The sequence below is a fragment of the Castanea sativa genome, chromosome 1, assembly GCF_040712315.1.
Source record: "Castanea sativa cultivar Marrone di Chiusa Pesio chromosome 1, ASM4071231v1".
In the NCBI taxonomy this organism is placed as follows: Eukaryota; Viridiplantae; Streptophyta; class Magnoliopsida; order Fagales; family Fagaceae; genus Castanea; species Castanea sativa.
Window position 1 is genome coordinate 75781409 of NC_134013.1, and position 24668 is coordinate 75806076.

At 33.7% G+C, this 24668-nt stretch overlaps 3 protein-coding genes across 3 annotated transcripts; all 3 read left to right on the forward strand.

The window, feature by feature from the left end:
* The first annotated feature begins 209 nt into the window (after positions 1-209).
* Positions 210-1824, forward strand: LOC142634467 (uncharacterized). Its single transcript, XM_075808758.1, has 3 exons — positions 210-483; positions 573-1072; positions 1294-1824. Exons 1-3 carry the CDS (start codon positions 210-212, stop codon positions 1822-1824), a joined length of 1305 nt encoding a protein of 434 aa, XP_075664873.1.
* A 5642-nt stretch (positions 1825-7466) lies between these two features.
* LOC142606475 (EG45-like domain containing protein 2) lies at positions 7467-9324 on the forward strand. The gene is made up of 3 exons (XM_075777820.1): positions 7467-7686; positions 7856-8162; positions 9033-9324. Exons 1-3 carry the CDS (start codon positions 7524-7526, stop codon positions 9037-9039), a joined length of 477 nt encoding a protein of 158 aa, XP_075633935.1. The 5' UTR covers positions 7467-7523; the 3' UTR covers positions 9040-9324.
* A 13496-nt stretch (positions 9325-22820) lies between these two features.
* Positions 22821-23594, forward strand: LOC142634474 (uncharacterized). The gene has a single exon (XM_075808766.1). It carries the CDS (start codon positions 22821-22823, stop codon positions 23592-23594), a length of 774 nt encoding a protein of 257 aa, XP_075664881.1.
* Positions 23595-24668: the final 1074 nt, after the last annotated feature.

Here is a 24668-nt window from a genome sequence, read left to right on the forward strand (position 1 = left end):
GTATGAAAAATATCTTGGACTACCTGCAGTCGTGGGAAGAAAGAAGAAGGCTAGCCTCAATTACATAAAAGAAAGGGTGTGGAGCAAGCTACAAGGATGAAAGGAGAGATTACTTTCCCAAGCCAGAAGGGAAGTCCTATTGAAAGCAGTAGTGCAGGCCATCCCCACCTATGCAATGAGCTGCTTCAAACTACCGGTGGGATTATGTCATGGTATTGAAAAGCTTATCTGGAAATTCTGGTGGGGGGAGAGTGGTGATCGTAGAAAAATACATTCGAAAAATTGGGGGACACTATGCAAGCACAAATGGAGGGTTGGGTATCAAAGAATTGGTTAAGTTCAATGATGCGATGTTGGCCAAACAAGTGTGGAGGTTGTATATTGACAAGACCTCGCTATTCTTCAAGGTGTTTAGTACTAAGTTCTTTCCATCTGGTTCAGTATTCAATGCAAAAAAATCACGAGGGTCTTATGCATGGAAAAGTATATTGAAGGCAAGGAATGTTATTGAGAAAGGGATGCAATGGAGAATTGGGGATGGGAATCACATTTAGTTGTTTCATGATAATTAGATCCAGGTCAGTTTCCAACAAAAGCAGTACCTAGCAAGATAGTAGTCCTCAATGAAGCCAAAGTCTCCACCATGATAGACTCAGAATCAAGAGAATGGAATGTAGAGCTACTGAAAAATTCTCTTGCTCCATTTTTAGTACACAAAATTCTGTCCATTCCGATATGCAAAACAGCCCAAGAAGATATGCTAGTCTGGCCACGCAGCAGGTGTGGATCATACACGGTCAAAACAGGCTACCAACTCCTCTATGAGTTAGAAAACTCTGAAGATGCGTCGAGCTCAAATTCAGCACTAACAAAGGCCTTTTGGAATCGCATATGGAAGTTAAACTTACCAAATAAAATGAGACTTTTTTGTTGGCGGGCCTGCTCTGAAGCCTTACCAACACTGCAGAACCTCCACCACCGCAAAGTGATTGATTCTCTAATATGCAGTACTTGTGGAGAGCTTGAGGAAACTACCCTTCACCCCCTTTGGGACTGCACTGCCATTCAGTCAGTATGGGGACTTAACTTTAATGCCATTCAAAATGATGCTCAAGGAATTTTTCTTTCTCGGCTTTGGTAGACTTGGTTGGACTACATCAAGAGAATTTGGAGCTCTTTGTGGCGGTGGCATGGTCCATCTGGCTTAGAAGGAACAAAAGCAGAGTTAAAGAGCCTTGCACCCCTATTGGTAAGATCTTTGAAGCAACATAAACAAGCCTCCTCGAATATCAGACTAAGGCCTCACTGAAACAACCCTTGGCACCCCCTACTAGTGTGAAATGGAAGCCATCAAGGTCAGATTTCTACAAAGTCAATTATGATGGGGCTATGTTGAAGGATTCGGGTAAAGCAGGAATCGGAGTTGTCATTAGAAATGAAAATGGAGAAGTGATGGCATCTCTAGCAGAAAAGATCACCAAACCAGATTGTGTTGAAGTATTGGAGGCCTTGGCAGCTAGGAGAGCAATATTATTTGCAATAGAATTAGGTCTACAACAGGTCATCATTGAGGGAGATTCGGAAATTGTATTTAAGGCCCTATCCGGAGTATGTTCAGATCGCTCATGTATTGGGCACATCTTCAAAGACTACAAGTCTATTTTGGGTTTGTTTCAAACCCACTCCTCTTATACTAGGCGGCAGTGTAACTCTGTGGCCTATGCCTTAGCCAAAAGAGCAAGGAAGTCTTTCCTCCTCTTAGTTTGGATGGAGTCTGTTCCACCAGACATTTCTTATTTAGTTTACGTTGATGTAATCCGTTAGTTCTTGCTTTAATAAAATTACAGCTTTCTTATCCAAAAAAAAAAAATCGGGTTGTTCAATACAATTTTATTTTTGCAAGTGGGAGACCATACTCGGTGAGGTGCATCAACGCATCAACTTTACCAAAAAACCATATTTCTGTACCGAAGCAATTCTATTTTTGTGAAGTAAAACCAATACAACATCCATCAAATGAATATTATTGTACCTGTGAAGATGAACCATATTATATTGCGATCCCATCAAAGTCGTAAACTAACACAATAGAATACACCATCCATCAAATAAGTATTATTAGTTTATTACATGTGTGAGGATGAGCAATATTATATTGTGATCCCATTACAGTCGTAAACTAACACATTGGAACTCAGACTATTACACTTAGCCTTCCCAGGTAATGAATTCTCAGTTTAGGTAAGATAGTTGCAACTCATTCGCAACCCCACACAGTTTTTGGCCTTTCGCTTTTAATGTTAGGCGAGCAGAACCTTGAGGACAAGTTTGTTTGTCCAGATGGGAAAATTGGAATTGTGATTGTTTATTTTTTATTTTTTTGAATGGGAAATTGTGATTAGGTCAATAGTCAATATCATTTTTTTTAAAGATAATAGTCAATATCATTTAATAGGCAACTACCATCCGATTTTTTGGATTTTGAAAGTTTTTAAATCATACAACCACATAGTCAACTATATAGGTTGGGTTGCTCGGCGGTTGTTAATTCCTATATTAATGTTGTTCTGACTAGGAAGCACATGGATCATACCCTCTCCATTTGATGAGCTCATTGAAATGTATTTTTTTGGTTTGGTCAGTAGGGGCGTTTGGTAACATTATTTTAATAACGTTATTTATATTTTTTAAAAATATGTGTGGATAAAAAAATGTGTAAAAATGTTGTTTAAAAATTGAAAATATGTGTTTAAACACATGTACCAAACGGCCTCCTAGATTTGCCTAAGGATATAAGTTGAGATGTATCTAATGCTTAAGATCACTGTACACCTTTGTCATTACTAAAAAAAAAAAAAACACATTTATCATGTTTGAGATTATTTTTATTTTGGTTATTTATATTTCAAAATTTTTATTTTTTGTTAGGTATATTTATGAAAATTATAGTGTGCTTTGGTGTTAAAACCCTTTTTTTCCTCCTTTAAAATTGTGTGTGTCAGTGTGTGTTTGTTTCTCAAAAAAAAAAAAAAACAAAAGTCTCTAGACAGTTTTTGGGTGCCTAATGACACAAAAAGTTTATTTTCGTAAATAACTAATCATATTTTCGTGCTGAATTAATTAAAATTTTATGTAAATATTTTTTTTTCAAATATTATCAAAACTATCTATCTATCTGTTATCTGTTATAAAAGTTTGAATCCTTACCATTGATAGATACACAAGATGGTGACATGTGTTCCTTTGGTAATACATAAAATAATGACACATATAATCTTTTATAATAAATATCTACTATAAACTCTTTTAAATACTCCATCAATTTTTATCCTTTTCTTTTTCCCATAGATTTTTTTTCCATGTGCCAATAATAAATAAAGATAAGAAAAACATTTCCTTAAATGCACACTACAAATTCCACCATTATAATAAATATCCACTGTAAACTCCTTTAAATACTCCATCAATTTGTTTCATTTTTTTCCCTCAGATTTTTTTTCCATGCACCAACATTTAAATAAACAAAAAACAAATTTCCTTAAATATACACTATAAATTCCACCATTATAATAAGTATCCACTATAAACTCCTTTAAATACTCCATCAATTTGTTTCCTCTTTTCCCATGTGCCAACAATAAATAAAAATCTTTAAAAAAAAGTTGCTTAAATGTACACCATAAATTCCACAATTATAGTAAATATCCACTATAAGTTCTATATATACTCCTTTTTTTTTTTTTTTCTTTTTCATTTTTGGTAATCTAAAAGGAATGTTTTAAAATGTGTTTTTAATATCTGAGATGAATTCTACTATAGCCTAACCTGTGTGTATATGTGTGTGAAACTCCCTTCTACAGATTTGAACCCTGACTCTTACCCCCTACATCCCACAAGAACTTGTACTTGTGGAATGACCATCATGCCAATGGTACGCGGAAGTTATGTTTTAAAATGTGTTGAATATGTGTAATGTGTACCATAATAAATTACAAATGCAATTATAGTACTTGGCTTAAAGGATTTATTTATTTATTTTCAAGAAAAAAACCTTCCAAATATATTTCATTGACATCTAACTATATATCTAATTGTATGGGTACACAAAATGGTAACACATGTCCCTTTGACAATGCATAAAACATAGACACATATTCTTTTTTGTAATAAATATCCACTATAAATTATACCATTATAATAAATATCCACGATAAACTCATTTCAATACTCCATGAAAGAAAAATGAGTAACATTAATACATCCAAATAATAGTTAAGCTCCATCAAAAAAAAAAGAAAAGTTAAGCTCCTTTGTTTTTTTTCATTAATAATTGTCAATAAATCACAATAAATATTCAAATAATTGTTACATTCTTTCTCATGTATATATTTCTCACCTATTCTTTCTCACCAATATATGAGCAAACCATAACATGGAGTCCACAAGTATAAGAGTAATATTAAACCACACAAAAATTTACAGGTTTGTCCTCTTTTAATTTTTCTACTTCTTTATTATTATTATTATTCTTGTTCATTGTTTTTGTGAAAGTCATGTTTATAGGTATGTCATTTGATGGCTAATTTAAATGATTTCTTGGAAATTTTTTTTTTGAATATTTTGATAAATTATGTTATATATCTTTGGTTATTTTTAAATTAATGGCAGTTTATTAAGTTAAGATTTTTCTTTTTGCCATTAAGAAATTGATCCTTAACTACTTATTTTTATAAAATTTTTTCTTTCAAAATAAGTTTAACCAAAAATTAGTTTGGATTTTTTTTCTCCAAACACCTATTTCTTATGTCTCTTTTATCTCTCTAATTCAAGATTTCTTTTTTATTAATTTCATCCATCTCTACATAAAAATCCTTAAGTTTATGGCTAAGCAAATGTACATTAAAATTCAAAAATGATTTCTTAAGATAAATGCAAATCTTACTTTACTTATTTTTATAAATTTATACTTTTATCTTTTTGAATTATGCATAAAATTTAATATCTTCAACACATACATTCAATTTATATATCTTTTTATCTATTATAATAAATATTACTATTGTGCACTTAATTAATTTTCAACTTAACATTCAATTTTTTTTTGTATAATTATATTTATATTTTTTTTCTATGTCAAAATAATTTTTTTGAACTCTTGATTTAATTATGTACAATTTAAATAACTTCAATAAATAAAATTTCATATGTGAATGAGAATATAAGTGAAAGTTGTATATATCTAATCATACAGGTGTCCTCCGACAAAAATTATGCATCTTTCAAAAGATTTAAAAATCCTTTATTAAATTCATTGTCATTTGAATTATTACATATTATTTCCATGATACGACAATGGTAAAATCAATTAATTTCTTTTGATAAATTCTTTTTGTAGTCCGAATTAAAAGAAAATGACATTAAAATATGAAAAATATAAGATCTAACGCTTTTGGTAGTTCAAGTAAATATATATGTATTTTCTCAATGAAAAAAAGTAAATATGTGTGTGTGTGTGTATATATATATATATATATATATATATTTTCAATCAAGCTAGAAATATGTAATTATTTTTGAAATGGGAAATATGAGGATGTATGCAATGATGTGATGACATATGGAATTTTCTCAAACCTTTTTGCTTTCTTTTGATTATAATTTTTAAAAAATAATTCTTGATTAAAATAATTTTTTATTTATTATAATTGTTTCTTCCTTAATATTTTTAAATAACATTACTTGCATATGATTTTCCATGCATTACAACAACAACAACAATTATTGGAAAAAAAATATTTAAAAAATTCTGTAATGCACGGGCCAATAACTAGTCATAATAATTAGTAAGCCACTTGAAACTCTAAATTAATTATCTTAAAACACACATACACACATATATATTGTAGTATAAAATTATGATAGATTGTTAAAATAATTTTAATAAATATTAAATTTTAATCCAATTTGAGTTGGAGTATAATTTTTAATTTTTTAAGGTTTTGTTTAGGAGTTCATAAGGGAATGAAATGGAATAATCATAAGGGAATGGAAATAAATGAAATGGAATGGAATGTATTTAAGTAAGGGAAATGAATGGAAAAAAAATGGAATGGAATGAAATTAAATAATCTTGATTGGATGTTTTAAAATAAAAGAATGAAAATGAATGGAATGTAAGTAATATTATTTGAGAGTAATATAAAGGGAATGAAATGAAATCATTTTGTGACAATATTGCTATTAGACCCCTATTTTAAAATAAAAGGTTGAATATATAGGGGTATTTTAAGAGTTTTAGTAAAAAATTCATTAAATCTAATTCTATTCCCTCTCATTCCTCCTAATTTATTTTAAACTCCCAAATAAGGGAATGAATTTTTCATTCCCTCCATTAAAACTCTCAAACAAGAGAAGGGAAAAATATTTTAAAATTATTCTTTTTATTTTTTATTATTCCATTTCATTCCCTCTTCCATATTATCTTAAAAATTAATAAGATAAATTAACTTAATAATTAATTAATGAGAGTTTGTTGTAAAGAAAATTCTCACTTGGCACGTCCACAACTTTTAAACTTCAGTTTTTATTATGTAGTATATAATATTTCCTTAAACATAAGAAATTAGTGATGTTTGAAAGATTCTTCTTGTCTGTTCAGAATTATAATAATTTCTGAATTTCTAATATCTAACCCTTACAATAATTGATGGGATACAAATTTAGGATGAGAATTTAAAAAGCTTCATTGATTTTTATTTTTATTTATTTATTTTTCGAATTGCTTCATCGATCTTATTAGAACAAAAAACCTATAAAAAAGTATAATATAATTATTTTGAAAATTACACAAATTTGACTCATCAAGGTGAACGTGAATTAGTCAAAGTTATTTCTGATACTAAAATAAATGCGTAATACTAATTTGGATCTTGCTTAATTTCCGGTAGTTCTCTCTGTCAAGGAGCAGAAATGCTTAGCTGAATAAGATAAGAGTAGGAGCTAGGAAGTGACGGTCTCTCTGCCAAGGAGGTGGCTCTCTCTGTCTCTTTCCCTATTTTTAGTTTACCTTCTATGAAAGACCGTAGACCTTGTTTCTCCAAAGCAAGAGACCCACTAAAATAGTTATTAGACCGGCTTATACGGTGTCTACTTATAATAGAAAAAAAAAAAAAAAAATCTATTTTTAGCTTGGATTTTGCTAATGTGTGTCTGAAGTACACCCAATAATTTTTATTTTTAGAAATTTGTTTTTTGAGAATTGAATAAGTATTGAAAGTTTTTTTAATTTTTGAAAAAATATTTCTAAAAATAAATAGCTTAATGTGTGCCTTATTAACCGGACGCTTTTAGCTTAATATATATATATATATATATATATATATATTTTACCTTAAATTAGTTGTATTTATCGAATAAAGAATTGAAATTTGAAATTATTTATTTATTTTTTGTCTGAATATTCAGCCGTTGACCAGGAGCATCTCAAGCTGATCAACTCTTGATCTTTTTTTTTTTCCTTCTTCATGGCATTGTCTAATGATGTACACGTTCATTGCACTGGAAAAATGCAAAGGTCGCTGCCACTCCTTCAATGGTTATCTCTCTTCTCATTGGTTGTACTGTTCTTCCTCCGTACCTGTCATGGTGATGTTGGCACTGCAGCCCATTATTCTCCCCCATATTTGCGTAAGTATACCCTCATAAAACAAAAAGAAAAAAGTATTGCACTTAACTCCTTATAGCTTTCTAACTTTTCAGACAAAAAAAAAAAAAACTCCTTATAGCTTAAAACCATATCTAGCTATAGCTAAAACCCTTCATCTATCTCACACAACAATTTTCTGATCAATTATAGCCACAACATGTTATGGATCCGATACATCTGAATTTCCATCCAGCAATTTGTTCGCGGTAGCTGGTGATGCAATATGGGACAATGGTGCGGCATGTGGGAGGCAGTACTTGGTGAGGTGCATCAGTGCTTCAGTACGATATGCTTGTGCACAAAACCAGACTATTCAGCTCAAGATTGTTGATTATATTAATGGAATACCTTCTCCCCCTTCAGCTCGCAACACCACCATGGTTTTGTCTTCCACAGCTTTTGGGGCCATTGCAAATACAACCACTAATGCTCCCGCTATCAATATTGAATTTCAACAGTAAGTTTCTTTAATACCCCTTCTCTGTTTTTCTTTCTTATTTTCATATGAATGAATGAGTTTTGTAAAACAAGGGACCAGAATACAAGGAACTCCAAACTCAACAACTCTAACTGACCAAACATAAACACCCCAAGTCCTAAAACAAAAGAAACAAGCTCATCCCTACCCAAAAAACCAGGCTCATCATCAGTGGTAAAGAATCAAAATTAGATCTGGGTTTTGTTTTTTAAAGTCAGATGTGGCCAAGGCTAGCGTGCGATTAGATTTAAAATTCTAGATGCTCAACATTTTTATCTCCCATTGAAGCACCTTCTAACCCCACAACTACAAGTTCTACTGATCCACTAGCATAATTCCACAACCTTCGTTCCTTCAAATTCTTCTAGTAAAGAAGTATTGATAAAAAATATGTTCAATTTTCTAATCTGGGTGTCATTATAGCCAATTTTATAGATATGCCATACCCCTGAAACTTCATCTAAATGATTCCTTTGTTTCTTTGTTTCTCGGTTCTAGTAAGATACGAATCTGAAATCTACTTTAATTCCTCCTCAACCTTTATTCCTGAGCTGAAGTTAAGGATGAATGAACTTTTAATTGCTCTAATGCAGTTCTGTTTTTTACTTAAATATGGTGTTACTGACTATCAGCTGCTTGTTCTTAACACTTTTTTTTTCCCCTACCTTTCTTCCTGTTCAATATTTGTATCATGAATTTCATATATGTTTCCTCTTTCTCATATTGGGAGAATAAGAGGCAGAAAACATATCCAAGATGAGATTCTTGTTTTTGTTGTCCCTCAATTCCTATAAGAGATTATTTGTTTTTTGTTTAATTAATTTTGAAATATTGCAATATTTTGTATAGGGTCTGATATCTGGGAAATAGCAAGACTTGGATATCAATTGCTATTGAGCTTTGATTTGTTGGATTGATTTCTAAATAAGGTCCTTTCTGAGGGTGCTACACAAAAGTTTGAAGAAGAGTAATTTCTCTCCTCTTTTTGATATATTTTTTTTTATGGAAATAAATTTCTTTCCTTGTATTATGTATAGATCCCAATCTATGTATTTGTAATCAATGGCTATTTTAAAAAAAAAGCAATAGCTATTTGAATATAATAAAAATTTTGAGCGACGTATAAGACAAAAGTTAAGTATAATTTTTAGATGTTACTTTTTAAGTTCGCTTTTCAAAAATGTATTTTTAGTTAAGCATAATTATGTAGTTAAATTTTAAGAAAAGAACTTACGTAACAACACATATATATTGTAACTAAACTTTGCTCTACGTGATATTGATACTGTATCATCTTTGTATTCATATTTGTCAGTATATTACCTTCTCAAAAAAAAAAAAAAAATTGTTAGTATATTACACTCGAGTCCTTCTAGATAAGATATAGCCGGGCAATCCGGTAGAAAATGCGCGAGTGTGAAATTTCATCATGCTTCATATTCGAAGCTTTTGATTAGTCATTGCTTGGTCAGTTGGTTTTATGGAATATTTTTTTGTTCCATACCCAGAGCTATTTGATTAGCCAGCGATTATTGATGGTATTGAATTGTCTTCTTCAACAATGCTTAAATATTTGCTATCTCAAGGTCTATCATTAGTACAATCGACTTTAACTTTACTAAAATACTAGTCAAAGGGCGAATCTTTCTTTATCTCCGAACTTTCTTGCGTGCTTCTTGGTTTTTGGTAGCTTCTGCGAGCGCTCTTGTCCTTTGTTTTGTTTTGCTGTGGACGTTACCAATCCTTTACGCAAAGAGCCATAGACAAACGTGTGGCTGCGGCATAGAAAACGCCGTTTGAATGGTATGCATACAGTGCTATTAATTATTGAATCATGCTAATGAATGTCCTTAGAGTATTGATTAACAATCTATTTTAAGAAAGTTTTAATACCACTTTTATGGAAAATAAAAAAAACTGTCATAATATTAATTGCTTTATTTCATTTTCCCATAAAAACTTTCTTTAAATGAATTATTAACCAATGCCCTTAGGACATTCGTTAGCATTTTTCTTAATTATTAGGATTTTGTTGATGTGTGCCCTTAGAACACATAATAATTAATTATTTTTTGAAATATTTTCTTGAGAAGTGAAAAAGTATTGACAATTTTTTCAATTTTCGAAAAAATATTTTCAAAAATAGATAGTTTAATGTGTACCCAATGGTACACATTAACCGGACCCTTATTATTAATACTATGATAAGGAAATGGAAGGTAGAAAGAATATATATATATATATATTATAAGGATGGTGTTGACTGCTGCGTATTGTCCATATCTCAATCTGGCCGAATTTTTTACCCATGGATGCCCATACTTAACCCGAATTTATTATCACCTTAAACTATTTATAGATTATACTTTATACTCTAAATTTTTTAATTATACGTTTTGCACCTTAAACTATAACTACTATTGCATTTTGCACTTCAACATTAAGTTTGCCGTTAATTTAGATGAAAAAGTATGACACTAAGTGAAAAGACCAAATTACACCAAGTGAAAAGACCAAATTACACATCTTTTCAATCTCTTAAAAATAAATAAGAAATTACTTTTTAATATCCTAAGCTATACTCTTGATTACACTTTGTACCCTAAATTTTGGGTTTCTATCCAAGTTAACAGCAAACTTGACATCGAAAAGTGTAATAAGTGTCATAGTTTATGATGCAAAATGTGCATTCGAAAAATTTAGGATACACAGTGTAATCTGGGGTATAGTTTGGAGTTGTAAAGTGTAATTTAAAAAAAAAGAAAAAAAATACACAAACCACTTACCACTTCATCATTCTTTGTTACTCTTTAATTATCAAAGTTTTCAACCCCACCTCTTTTTGAATAAAACACTTATGCTCTCCCTCTCTCTTTTATTTTATTTTATTTTATATATTTTTTTTATCGGTAATTTTTTTTTTATACAATATAGAATTTCTACTCTAACCTAATTTAAGTGTATATGTTTGTGAAACTTCTTCTTGAAGACTTGAATCCCGGACCTTACTCTCCACACCCCACAAGCACTTATACTAAAGGAGTGACCATTGCACCAAAGATGTGCAATGGTTTTTGTATTGGTAATTAACGTGTCAAATACATGTTTCATTTTTTTTTAACTAATCTATAAACAACAATTCTAATTAAAGTGTAAAAAAAAAAACTAATATAAACTTTCTAAATATGTATTAATGATCACATAAGTTAAGGAAATAAAAAAGACATGATTGACGTAATCTTGCAAATTACTTGACTATGCAATTTATAGGAAGGTTGACATGCACAAACAAAATCAATTAGTAGTAATTAATAGGTAGATTGATTTTTTTTTTTTTTTTAAATTGTGAGTAAATTGCGTCAATCTAGCATTTTATGGGAAGTAATGATACTAATAACAACAATACTTTCTACACAAGTGAAAGTCAAAATAATGACATAAGAGATTCAAATTTACAAACAAGGAATAAGTAACAATAATACTTTCCAACCAAGTGAAAGTCAAATTATGTTATAATCACACACAAAAATTCAATTAAGAAAACACATCTGTGTAATTAGCAAGACATAAGTTTTTAAGGATTTGTTTTCATTAATTAATTTATTTATTAAAAGGAGAAGAAGGTCCATTAAATTTTTCCGTAACATTTGACTTTGTCTCTTCAATTTCTGAATTATAGTTTTGGAAAGATAAGAAATATTGGCTTTATACTCTTTCAATTTTTTTCCTTCTTTCAAATCACGGGAAATTATTGTGTACTCTTGGAGTACCATAAATTTGTACTCCCTCCTCTCACATGAATGGTGGGTCCTACCATTAATTACTGGGACCCACCATTCATGTGAGAGGAGGAAGTACGCATTTATGGTACTCCGGGAGTACCTAATAATTTTTTAAGTTTTTGTTGAACATTTATAGAGGCTAAAAAAAACATGTAATATAAATAATAGTTAATGGTGTTTTAAATGTTATTAATTAATTTCCTTTCTTGTTTTTTTTTTTGTATTATATTTTTTTTTTGTGATACAAGATAGAATTTCTACTCTAGCCTAATCTAAGTGTAAATGTGTGTGAAGATCCCTCCTAGAGACTTGAACCCCGACCCTTACCCCCTACACTTTACAAACATTTATACATGTGGAGTGACCATCGCACCAAGGGTGTGCGGTGGTATTTCCTTTCTTGTTGATTTGACTATAAAATCAAACGGATAGTAAATAGTAGCCTATAACAATAACGTATAGTTTAGTCATGGTAACAAATTGTAATATAATTAGTAATCCATAAAAGGAAGATACCATATTTTATGGGAAGAGTTTTTTTTTTTTTTTTTTTGAAGAATTTGGTTTCGGTAAAATAGATTTTTATTTTTTATTTTTTTACAATGAAAAAAAAATGGATTTGTCAAGTAATACCCATACTCGTACCTGATCTAGAAAATTAGGTAAACAAGGATACTCATACCTAATACCCGAATACACTAATGGGTGGGGTAATACTCAGACCAATCAGGTTGGGCTGAGTCAAGTACCCACTGTCTAGTGGGTTTGGCCATCACTACTCCTACACACATCAATTAATTATAAGGAATAATCCTTTAGTGGTGGCCTTAAGATGTTGGTTTGATATTTCAAATTCAAGACCTCATGGATCTCATGAGGCTGTAAGAACCACTAGGTCTAAGAAAATTTTCTGGTTCATACTGTTAGGCTCTTTGTAGTGTTGACATATTTCGTGGTTCTTTTTGTTTTGTTTTTTTTTTTTGTTTTTTTGTTTTTTTTTTTGTTTTTTCATTTTGCAAATCAACTTCATGCATTTGTACTTTATTGGGTTGTATTACATTTGAGATGAGAGGATCAAAAATTGAAGTTGGAGCTACAATGTCAACAATTTCGCTTGAGCGAACTAGGCATGTTAGGCAAATTTCAAGTGAAATAGGTAGTCTTTTAAAATTAGTTGGATAGAGAGTTTCACTTGAAATTCGTATGACTTTTGGTCGAACGAGTTTCAAAACTTGAGAGAAAGTTGTTACTTTTGTTCTTAGTTATTCCTATCTCCTATCTAATTCACCCTTTCATAATTCATATATCTAAAAAAAACCCCATGATTTTACACAAAAATTCTAAAGTGAAGACTGAGAAAGCTATTGACTCCTCCATTAGAACAAAACCTATAGTAGCCTTCATACTTTCACCCTCTCCAAATTGCCTTATCCTTGAGAGGAGATCCAAGCCAAACACCTTGATGCCCTTGAATAATCATGGATAACGTTGGAATTCATAGGAGCAATCCCAAGAAATCTTCAAGAGGCCTTGAAGTGTCCAAATTTTTGGACTTGTGATTAGCGTCTTGTTAGGAACTCTATAGGCATATAGATAATCGTTGTTGTAATGTTGCATTTAGTTAGTTAGTTGTAGGATTGCAACAAGTTGAGCCAAGTTAGATACAAGTTGTTAGTTGGTTATTTGGCTAAGCAACTTGTATAAATACTTGTAATCCATAGAATTTTGGGATATGGAAGAATAAACTAATTTCTTAGTGTATTAGTGCATTTCTCTCTCTCTCTCTCTCTCTCTCTCTTAATCTCTATCTTTCTCTATGGAGGATGACTACCTCAAATTAAGTCAATCTCCCTACAATTTTCATAAATTCCCTTACAATTCATACTCATCCCCATTAGGAACCTCTAGGTTCCTAACATTTGGTATCAGAGCCGTCGATCTTAAGACGGGCGAATATGACAGACAAGAAATCTTGAAGGACTTACAACAAATGGTGAATGAAGTTTTAGAGAAGGTCAATGCTTTGGTTGAATCTAAAAATGCCATGAAAGAAGAGCTCTCAAGATTGCAAGAGGATCTTGAAAACACGTCTGAAGCTGAGTTACAACCTCTTGATTCAATAGAACTCAAAGAGGAAATTAAGTTCCAAGAACCAACATTTGTTGTTACCGACCGAGATACTGATTTCTATGTCAAAGTGGATGATGATGTCTATGTACATACTGCCCTTGAATGCCATGTGCAGTCTCGCCTACTCTTTCAGGTTCCAGTGCAGCCATTTAATGTATCCAAGAATGAAATTGCTTTTGCATGTCTAGTTCAGTCCATAAAGCCAACAAAGAAGGTGATGAGGATCTTTCAAGAACTAAAAAGGCCACAAGAACCAAAAAATGCTGGTTTTAAACAAGAACCAATGAATGCAAACTGCACGTATGCTACAAGGGAAGTCATAGACGACGTTTTGATTTTTTTTCATCCAGCTCTTTCAAAAACGGGGGGGATCCATTTTGCTGTGATGGCTATCCACGAGAAAGAGGATGAGTTCTTGGTGGCAGCAGTACCATAAATGTCAGGTTCTATAACCAAGCCGAACACAATTTTTTTAAGGAATCAAGTATGAATTGGGATCAACATTCTAAGATTGATCGTAATGATATAATTACTTATGACAAAGCTGCTCTCATCAAAGAGGAGGATTTAAAGAAAGTTTCTTGGGGTCCTAACCATAAAGCTAAGGTCCGTAAATGTACTGGTGTGGTTTTAAGAAATGAGTCAAAGTCATTAGGGACATGTGTATGGCCTTTGCAACAAGAAAGGTGTAGTTTCTTAATCGGAACAGATCCTGTTTTTAGGAAAGGATCAAATTTATATGGTTATCAAGTTCTAAGTTCAGTTGAATGTGTTAGAGTTCATTTGGTTAAGAAGCGGTTGAAGATTGACCTGGGAGTGCCATTTCCAACGTTTAATGGTGATGTTTTGGAAGAAGATCTAGTGGTACAGATGATTAAAAGTGTGATGCAACTCATTTCTTCTAACTGGTCTTACGAGAATTGGACAGAAGGAGTTGATCAATTTTTCATAAAAACCAGGCTTTTCCCCAAGGAAAATGCTTGGCATTGTGAGAATTGTACAACAAAAATCTGTGATTACAAGTGTCACAATCTTGAGCTTATGGATGGAACCTTTGATCAAACCTACTGTTGTTATCATGAAACATATTACCATAGAGCAGCCCATACAATTGGTGGCTGTCCAAATTGTGTCAAAAAAATACTTCAGGTCTTGAAAGAACTTCTTGGAAGATCCAACCATGAATATTCATGTGGAGGTTTGGACAGTAATGAAAACTACTTGCTTAAGCTATGGGTTGTGATTAATTGCTGTGGAGTTCTTGGTGTGTTCTATGGTCAAGATGCCTTGGAGTATTGGTGTTGTGGTTGATCACCCCTCATGAATATTACAAGAAAACCTTGAGGAAGGTTTTGTAAAGAGGAGGGAAATGTTAGGAACTCTATAGGCATATAGATAATCCTTGGTGTAATGTTGCATTTAGTTAGTTAGTTGTAGGATTGCAACAAGTTGAGCCAAGTTAGTTACAAGTTGTTAGTTGGTTATTTGGCTAAGCAACTTGTATAAATACTTGTAATCCATAGCATTTTGGGATATGGAAGAATAAACCAATTTCTTAGTGTATTAGTGCATCAGTGCATCTCTCTCTCTCTCTCAATGGAGGGTGACTACCTCGAATTAAGTTAATCTCCCTACAATTTCCATCAATTCCCTTACAATTCATACCCATCCCCATTAAGAACCTCTAGGCCACATAATCGGAAGCTTGTAAAGAGAAATGGTTGGTGTAGTTGGTTGTTTGTAGGAGTAGGGAGAAGGCTCATAAGTGTATCGTATCACAACTATCTTTACTAGTGGATTGATTTGGTGGTCTAGACCTTGGAGAGTTTTTTACCTTCTCTCCGTAAACACATTGTTTTTTTTATGTGTATTGGGAATTTCTGAATTTTGCGTATATCCATGCGAGTATGTGATTGGCTAATTGATTATCCAGCCCAATTGACTAATTTATTAAAATTGGTAATTAACTGTAGCTGGAATTTAAACAGGTAGCTTTTTTTACACGTACATACTAAGAAAATCATATAAAAACACTACAACAAATTCTACTAGGTAATAAAGTGCGATTGTCCGTAATTAAAGTTCTACTAGGTAATTTCCAAATTCAAAATTTTTTTTCTCGGGAAACAAACACAGAGAGAGAGAGAGAGAGAGAGAGAGAGAGAGAGAGAGAGAGAGAGAGACCTGTAATCAGACAAAAGGGCGGAGGAGAAAGCTCTGACTATCAACGGCAGGTCATCGCCGGAGATAGGATCGCCTACGATCGCGCCTCAACCTATCGTCGGACGTGATCGAAATTAGGGTTTCCAAGTCGCCGATCGGAAATTGACACCGAAGATTCACCGATGAGCCACAGAACTCTCCGAGCTTCATCATCAACTCTGTAACAACAACAAGAAAAAAAAATTGATTAATTATTCACAAAAAACCAAACAAATTCACAAAAATCGAATCTGAAAATGGAAGAGCACGCAAACCTGTGAAAGAAATAGAACGATCGACGGCGAGGACACGTGTCAGGCCACCGGCGTAACAAAGAGTGCCGTCGGTGTAGCGAGGGAGGATTTTCCCGCCATAACTGCAGAGGAATTTGATGGTCTTTGTGTTTTTGCTGTTGTTGGACTCCATGAAAGCTTTTGAGAGAGAGAGAGAGAGAGAGAGAGAGAGAGAGAGAGTTTTTTAGGGAGGATGGTTGAACAAAATGAAAATGGGTTTTCTAAGAGAGTGAGCAAAGATTTTATTCAAAAATTGGTTTTCTAAATTCTGAGTTTTTGAGGGAGAGAGACTTTATTTTGAGGGTTTTGAAACATTTGGATATCTTTTATTAAGGGTTGTGTTAGAATTTTGTTGAAGAATGTAAAATTTGGAGGCAGTAATTACCCGGATTTTAGTTTTTTAGTATATTTCAAGGGTTTTGATGACCATTGCAATAAAATTAGTCAGAGTATAATTAGCGCTCCAGTTTGTTAACGTTTGTTTCAACCATTTTTAGTGAACCCTTGGAAAAAGTGGGTTGAAACAAGTCATGTTTCTTGTAGTGAAAGTTTATAGAAATCATGTGAAGGTTGTATTTGTATCAAGTAAAATCAAAGCAAAAAACTCAGATATTAAATTAGCTTTGCAGAATTAACATATTTCATGTCCAATATATTAGCTTTGCAGAATTAACATATTTCATGTCCACATTACTCTCGCCATCCAGATTCCTAGGAATGTGATTCCTAGGAATCACATTCCTAAGAATGTAGCTATTCCTGTGTTTGGTTTCATTGGGAATATTTTAAGATTCCTAGGAATGTGAGATGATAATGTTTGGTTTATTCCCAGGAATCTTAAATGAATTATTTATTTTTCCTATTCTATCCTTAGATTTGAATGTGAATTATCAAGTCCTTAAAAAAAAAAATTTTCATCTAAATAAATAATGAAAAACCAAATATAAATTATTAATTATGAAAAATTCATTAAAATTATAGTCTAAACATTTCAAAATGACAGATACAATACAAAAATAACTATATAAATTCTCAAATGCTTTTATTCTTAATAATTATTTTAAAAGAATTTAATCCATAATAATTTGTTTTATATTTGATCTTAATTGCTTAAATGATAATGAAAAAAGGGTTAAAATTGTCAATTTATAAAAAATACAATTTCCTTTAAGCTTGGGAATCTGGATTCCCACCTGTTTTGAAGGGAATCCACATTCCTACTGAGAGGGGAATCCACATTCCCCTGGCATCTGATTCCTTAGCGTGATTTGTAACCAAACATGGGAATCTTTAAACATTCCTAGGAATCCTAAAACATTACCCCATACCAAACGCCACATAAAAGATATTTCATGTATTATCAATCTTAATATGATAAAGGGACTGAGTTTGGAGTGAAGGAAACCACTATTTGTTAGCGAAATTACTCGTAAAGAAAAATACAAAGACGCGTTTAATCGAGAAGCCATTAAGCAAACACTAGGAAAATCTGGAAGTCATCGAATGGAGTCTTTAAGTTACGTGACATTGTGGATAACTTGTTTCTCTTTGAGCCGTGGTCTTCTGGAAAAACTTTGGAGGTGCTAAAAATCATTGACACGTACGTGAAGACAAAAAAAGTAATTCATGGTGTACGTACTCTTGCCTGTACGGGAAAGAAAATAATAATACTGAGATGAGACTGGCCAAGTTATTTTCCAGAGTTCAAACCTGATATAGGAATCAGGTATTCAAGTTAAAAGACCCAACTAATTATCTCGTAGTCAACACGCTTAAGCATGACCCACAAACAATCAAGAACAGACTAGAGACTACTTGAAGTTCTGTCTTCTAAGTCTTCTGGAGGCAGCAATATCATCAAGTTTTTACTCATTAGTTTTTACTTTTTGTTGCTACACAACTGTTATGAATGTAAGTCTATTTTGTATAATTGTGATATATAGCACTATTCTCACATGATTTGATCACAATTCTTTGCGGTGATCTCGGAGCTTAGTGTCGTTAATTATTTCTTAGAATAAGAATCTAGTCTATTTCATGCCAAACATAACAAAGACGTTGTGGATTCCAGTTAGCTCTATTGGTAAAATCTCTGATGGTTGTATAAGAGATTTGGGGTTCAATCTCCGCTTACACCAAAAACTGATTGGTGTCTTGGTCTGATAATAAAGAGCTATTATCAGGAGCGAACGCTATAAATTGAAACTCTCTAAAAAAACAAAGATGTTTATCAAAAGCTACACTATTGTTTTGGGCTCCTATCACTATTTTCTTTTTAAACGTTTACTACTTGCTCAAGTCAAGATTTCATCATTCGAGCTAATAAATAATAATCTATCATATATATTCTTAATCAAAATGTCCTTCAATTGCTCCCTTGACTACAAGCATTTGATTTCGTAAAACATCATATCATTATGTTCATTAATTAATGTGCATCACTTTTACTTTTTCTTTAATAAAATGAGCAAATCATCTTTGTTAGATTTCCATCACGTAAAAAGTTATGTAAAGCCTATCTCCCAAAACAAAAACAAAAACAAAAAATGTTACCGGTAAAGCCAAATAAATGAGACACTTTTTTTGTATTTGGACTTTATAACAGCAGTTTGAGAGAAGAATCTGATGTTTGGGTTTAGTTAGGAACTCAAACAGCCCAAGGCCCGGGAAAAAAAGAAAAGAAAAAAAGAAGCCCAACCAACTTCATTCAAATGAAACAAAAGTCAACCATGAAAGATTACAAGTTTTTTATTTTTTATTTTTATTTTTATTTTTTGAGAAAGATAAAAGATTACAAGTTGTTTGTGATTATTTTAATTTTAGAATATGTTAAAAGGGGAAATACCATTTTGATCCATATATTTTTAGGGTCACAATTAATTTAGTTCTTACATTTGCTAGTAGTCAATTTGATCTATATTATTTTCAACTTACATTTGATTTGGTCTCTACAATTAATTGACTAACGGAAAATGGTATCTAAATTTTAGTGGTCATATCAATACTTGATGCAAAAAAAAAAAAAAAAAAAAACCATATCAAGTTTTTTTTTTTTTTTAATTTCTTTTCTTTACCCATCGTTTTCATTTCTTTATTTTTTTCGTTTAATTTTCTTACAATTTCTTTAACCCAAACCAAAATTCTGCAGTTTAACCTACCATTAACTCATTCATTATTCTTGTTCCCCATACTTGGTAGTTTAACTTGTAGTTGATTTAGTCCCTAACTCTTATTGACTAATGAAAAATATCTACGTGACAAATAGTTTGTACGGTTGACATGCTTAATATTAAAAAATTAAATGAAATTATGATTTGAGTAAATTTAAGTGGACACATCAGCGCTCAGATGCAAAAAAGCCACATAGGTTTTTTTTTTTTTTTTTTTTCAACTTCTTTTCTTTACCAATTTTTTCCCTTTCTTTACTTTTTCTTTTAAGTTTCTTACAATTTCTTTAACCCAAACCCAGATTCTACAGTTGGACCTACCCAACTCATACATTGTTCTTGTTTCCAAACCCATATTCTGTAGTTTAGATATTGAGAATTGTTACGTCTATAACATTTTTATAACACTTTTACAATAAATGGTAGGTGGTAGTTGTTATTGGTTCCAATATGCACCTACCATTAAAATTACTTTTTTGCTCTATCAATAACAATCTGTCACTTATGATTTGTTGTCAAGGTGTTGTAAAAATATTGTGAACATAGTATTTCTTTAACGAAATCTAAACCAAATATTAAAAGATCAAACGGCATTGGGGATCAAGTTGAACCCAAAAGGCGACAATCTTGCACGTCTAATCAGATCCATTTCCAGACCCATTGGTATCTCTATGAAGGGTTACATAACTAGTATTATGTTTTATACTGCTAAACAAGGTCTCTAAAATAGCAAAACCCAAATATAATGGCCATCGACAGTGGGCTCAAAGATTTGGAAAAGAAAAAAAATCAATAAAACAACCACAGAATTGATCCGAATGCACTAATCCATCCAAACTTTACAAAAATTTTCTGCACTATTTTAATCAATATATTCAAAAATTAAAAATATGTTTTTTAAATGGCTTAATAAATCAAATAAAAAAAATTCAAGATATAATAAATAAAAAAAATGAAAATATTGATGTGTCCTATAAATAGTAAATTATGGAACTAGAATGATTTATTTTGCTAATTTTATTATCATATAGAAAAAACAACATTGACACAATAAATAGTTGTAGGGTCATTGGGCCCAAGAATGAGTGTGGGGTTGGCCCAAGAGTATTTTTTGGGCTAAAGGCCTAATCCGAAGATACTGAATGATCCGAGGATGTGTAAATGTCAGCCCACAAAGCAATGCTAAAAAGTAGAGAAGTGATACAGGTCAAGCATGTCTAAGAGAATGGTTCGAGGAGGAATATGTCCTCGGCTCTCTAAAGCCGAGGTAGAAGAAAGGCTGGTTGACTTCCACATACACTATTCTAGAAGATCCTATAGGTAAGAGTAAGCATGGTATACGTAGAAGATAAGAAGAAGGGCGGTGGGATATTTAAGATAAAGCTGTTATCACCGCCACCGCATTGAATACTCTGCAACAACTATTCTAGCTGCATTAATGGGGAAGTGGGATCTGAGCGTCAAAGTTTAGCCTTACTCCTGTCTTCAAAGACTTCAGGAAAGGTGGATGGAACAAGGATCTAAACCAATAATCTAACTCTTACGTGGAGCATAAAGAGGAGAAGAAGGAGGGGATATAAAAGGGATAAGGGACCTTCAGGAGATGGGATCGGGAGAAACAGAGAAAAAACACTGTATACCTCATGATCCATAGTTGTAGTCTATCTTAGGAAGAGATAATATAAATCATCATCGGCTTGTGTCCGAGGAGAAGATTCTTTCATATAAACAGTTTCTTGTGTGTATCATTGTGAGGAGGCCCATCATTCTTGTCATCTAATATCATTAGAACCTAGATTTCAAGCCCACTCTCTACAAATTTTATTGTAAAAGGCCTTTCAGACCCATCCCCTTCTGACTGTGGGTTCGAGCTCAAATTGTGTTCTTACAATTAGCGCCGTCTGTAGGAAATCTTGTGTTTTAGGAGGTTTGGCATGATGATAGGCTCAGGTCCACACCGTGCGGAGTTTATGGGGTCCTAGCATGAGGATCACTCTTTGCATCTTGAGCACAAGGAGGACCGAGAGGGTAGTGTACATACGATGCACACTAGCAGAAGTAAGAATCATTCACGAGGAGGAAGCAGAGTTCCTCACGGGGAAAATGCTAAGGCCATGCAGAAGGAAATTGACCACCTGAAGAAGAAGTTGCGTCGTGAAAGGCGAAGGCGAACTCCTTCCTTCTCTGATCCTTCTTCTGAGGGCTCTGGGGATGACAATTATAGGCCGAGGTTAAGGACTACCTTGGATGAGTCTTTCTCCTATGAGGAAGACAACTTGCATGAATGGAAGGGTGAAAATTCTTTTTCCAGGGGCTTGGGAAATGATGCTATGGGTAGGGCATTACATAAAATCTCTAAGTCACCTTTCACACGCAGGTTGGAAGAAGGCAGGCTCCCTCAGCGCTTCATACAACCAGCATGTGAGTCATTTCAGTCAGAGGATGGCAGTACATTCTAAGAATGAAACTTTAGTATGCAAGGTCTTCCCCTCCAGCCTAGGACCCGTGGCGATGAGGTGGTTTGATGGCTTAAGGGCAGGTTCTATCAATTCTTTCAGGAAACTTACTAGGGCATTTGGTTCTCGTTTCATCACATGCAATAGGGTTCCTCGGCCCTTGGATTCGCTATTGTCCATGGCCATGAGAGAAGGGAAAACCCTGAGAACATACTCAAACAGATACTAGGAGATGTTTAATGAGATTGATGGGGACTTTGATGATGTGGTGATAAGGACCTTCAAGGTTGGCATACCTGCAAAGCACGACTTGAGGAAATCTTTGACCAAAAAGTCTGTCAAGAGCGTACGTCGGCTCATGGATCGCATTGATGAATATGAAAGGGTTGAGGAAGATCAACAGCAAGGTAAGGGAAAGGCGAAGGTTATCCCTTAAGAACGGAGGGATTTTAGGTCGAATAGATACAACAATAACAGGCCTAGAAGAGATTTTTCCAGGCAAGCTGGTCCTACCACCCCTCAGGTGGTTAATACCGTCTTTAGGGAACTAGTGCATCAACTGTTGGAGAAAATCAGAAATGAACCATACTTCAAGTGGCCCAATAAGATGGCGGGGGACCCCTTGAGGCGCAACCAAAACCTCCATTGCCATTATCACCAAGAGAGGGGTTATACCACTGAGGATTGTCGGACTCTGTGGAACCATTTGGAGCAGTTGGTTAAGGAGGGAAGGTTAAAGCAATTCTTGTATCAGCCTAATGGGCAGGGAAACCATTCAGGGGTGGGGAACCAGGGCAGCACTTCATCAAGGCCTCCTCTGGGGACAATTAATGTTATTTTTGCTGCACTTGGAAGAACTGGCTCTCATCCTTCCAGGGTGATGTCTGTAGCTCGGACCCTAGCTGAGAATTCTAGGTCTGAGCCGAAGAGGATTAAGGGGAATATCCTACCAATTTTAGGTTTCTCAGAAGAGGACAAGGTTGGGACTATCCAACCACACGTTGATGCTTTGGTGGTTACGCTAAGGATAGGGGGCTACGATGTGAGGAGGGTAATGGTTTATCAGGGTAGTGGTGCAGATATCATGTACCCTGACTTGTTCAAAGGGCTAAACTTAAGGCTTGAAGATCTTACAGCTTATGATTCACCCTTGATAAGCTTTGAGGGGAAGGCTGTCATACCAAAAGGGCAAATTAGGTTGCCTATGCAATCAAGTCCAGAAGTGGTAAACGTGGATATCATTGTGGTAGACACCTATTCTCCCTACACGACCATTGTGGCAAGACCTTGGTTGCATGCTCTGGGTGTCGTGTCCTCAACTCTACATGTCAAAGTCAAATTTCCATCTAGGGATCAAATCAAGGAACTGTTTGGGAGTTAATATGTGGCTAGACAGTGCATGGCGGTTGCAATTCTGCATTAACTTGGGTCGGAGTTCTCGGCCTCTGCTGAGGGAGGGTCATATCAATCAATGTCTCTAGCCACGCCCAGAGTACTAGCAGTAGAAGAACCTGCGTGTGAAGAATTAGAGAAGGTTTTTATAGATGTCGACCCTGAAAAATTCTTTCAGGTGGGAGTTCAGTTGCCGCCTGAAGAGAAAGCAGAGTCGGTTATGTTTTTGAAGAAAAATGTGGATGTATTCACATGGAATGCTTATGAGGCCCCTGGGATTGATCTGAGTTTCATTTTTCATCATTTGAATGTCAATTCAACTATAGTGCCGAAGAGGTAACCACCTTGGTGCTCCTCTAAAAAGCATTCCGAGGCTGTCAAGGAAGAGGTGCTCAAGGTCAAGAAGGCTGGTGCTATCACTTTTTTAAAAACCGGACCGACCGGTCTGATCGGTTCAACCGGGAAAATCGGTGCAGTCCGGTCCGGTTAAATACCTCAAAAACGGTCAACAACCGGTCAAAAACCGAAAATTTTGAAAAAAATGGTTTGATTCTCGGTTCGGTTTTTAAAACCATGGGTGCTATCAAAGAAGTGTTTTATCCTGAATGGTTGGTTCATACAGTGGTAGTAAAGAAGAAGAATGGGAAGTGGAGAGTATGCGTAGACTTCACAGATTTGAACAAAGCTTGTCCTAAAGATTCTTTCCCAATGCCTCGGATAGATCAGTTGGTAGATGCTACTGTTGGTCATCCTCGGATGAGTTTTTTAGATACTTTTCAAGGTTATCACCAAATACCTTTAGCTTTGGAGGACCAAGAGAATACTACATTTGTCACTCCTACGAGAAATTACCATTATAAAGTAATGTCTTTCGGTTTGAAGAACGCAGGGGCTACCTATCAAAGGATGATGACTAGGATGTTCGAGCCATAGCTGGGACATGGTGGTGAAAAGTAAAGCGGTTTCCACGCATATGGAAGATCTGAGTGACACTTTTCAGACGCTGATGAGGTACAAGTTGCGACTTAATGCCTCTAAGTGTTCTTTTGGTGTGGGATTAAGT

What these genes read in the sequence shown, in the direction of transcription:
- LOC142634467 (XM_075808758.1), top strand. Translation starts at nt 210, where the DNA reads ATGGTATTGAAAAGCTTATCTGGAAATTCTGGTGGGGGGAGAGTGGTG. An exon ending in AGGGTCTTATGCATGGAAAA is followed by an intron (nt 484 to 572) that starts GTATATTGAAGG and finishes CATGATAATTAG; the next exon opens with ATCCAGGTCAGTTTCCAACA. An exon ending in ACTGCACTGCCATTCAGTCA is followed by an intron (nt 1,073 to 1,293) that starts GTATGGGGACTT and finishes CTCGAATATCAG; the next exon opens with ACTAAGGCCTCACTGAAACA.
- LOC142606475 (XM_075777820.1), top strand. Translation starts at nt 7,524, where the DNA reads ATGGCATTGTCTAATGATGTACACGTTCATTGCACTGGAAAAATGCAA. An exon ending in TTATTCTCCCCCATATTTGC is followed by an intron (nt 7,687 to 7,855) that starts GTAAGTATACCC and finishes GATCAATTATAG; the next exon opens with CCACAACATGTTATGGATCC.
- LOC142634474 (XM_075808766.1), top strand. Translation starts at nt 22,821, where the DNA reads ATGGCGGGGGACCCCTTGAGGCGCAACCAAAACCTCCATTGCCATTAT.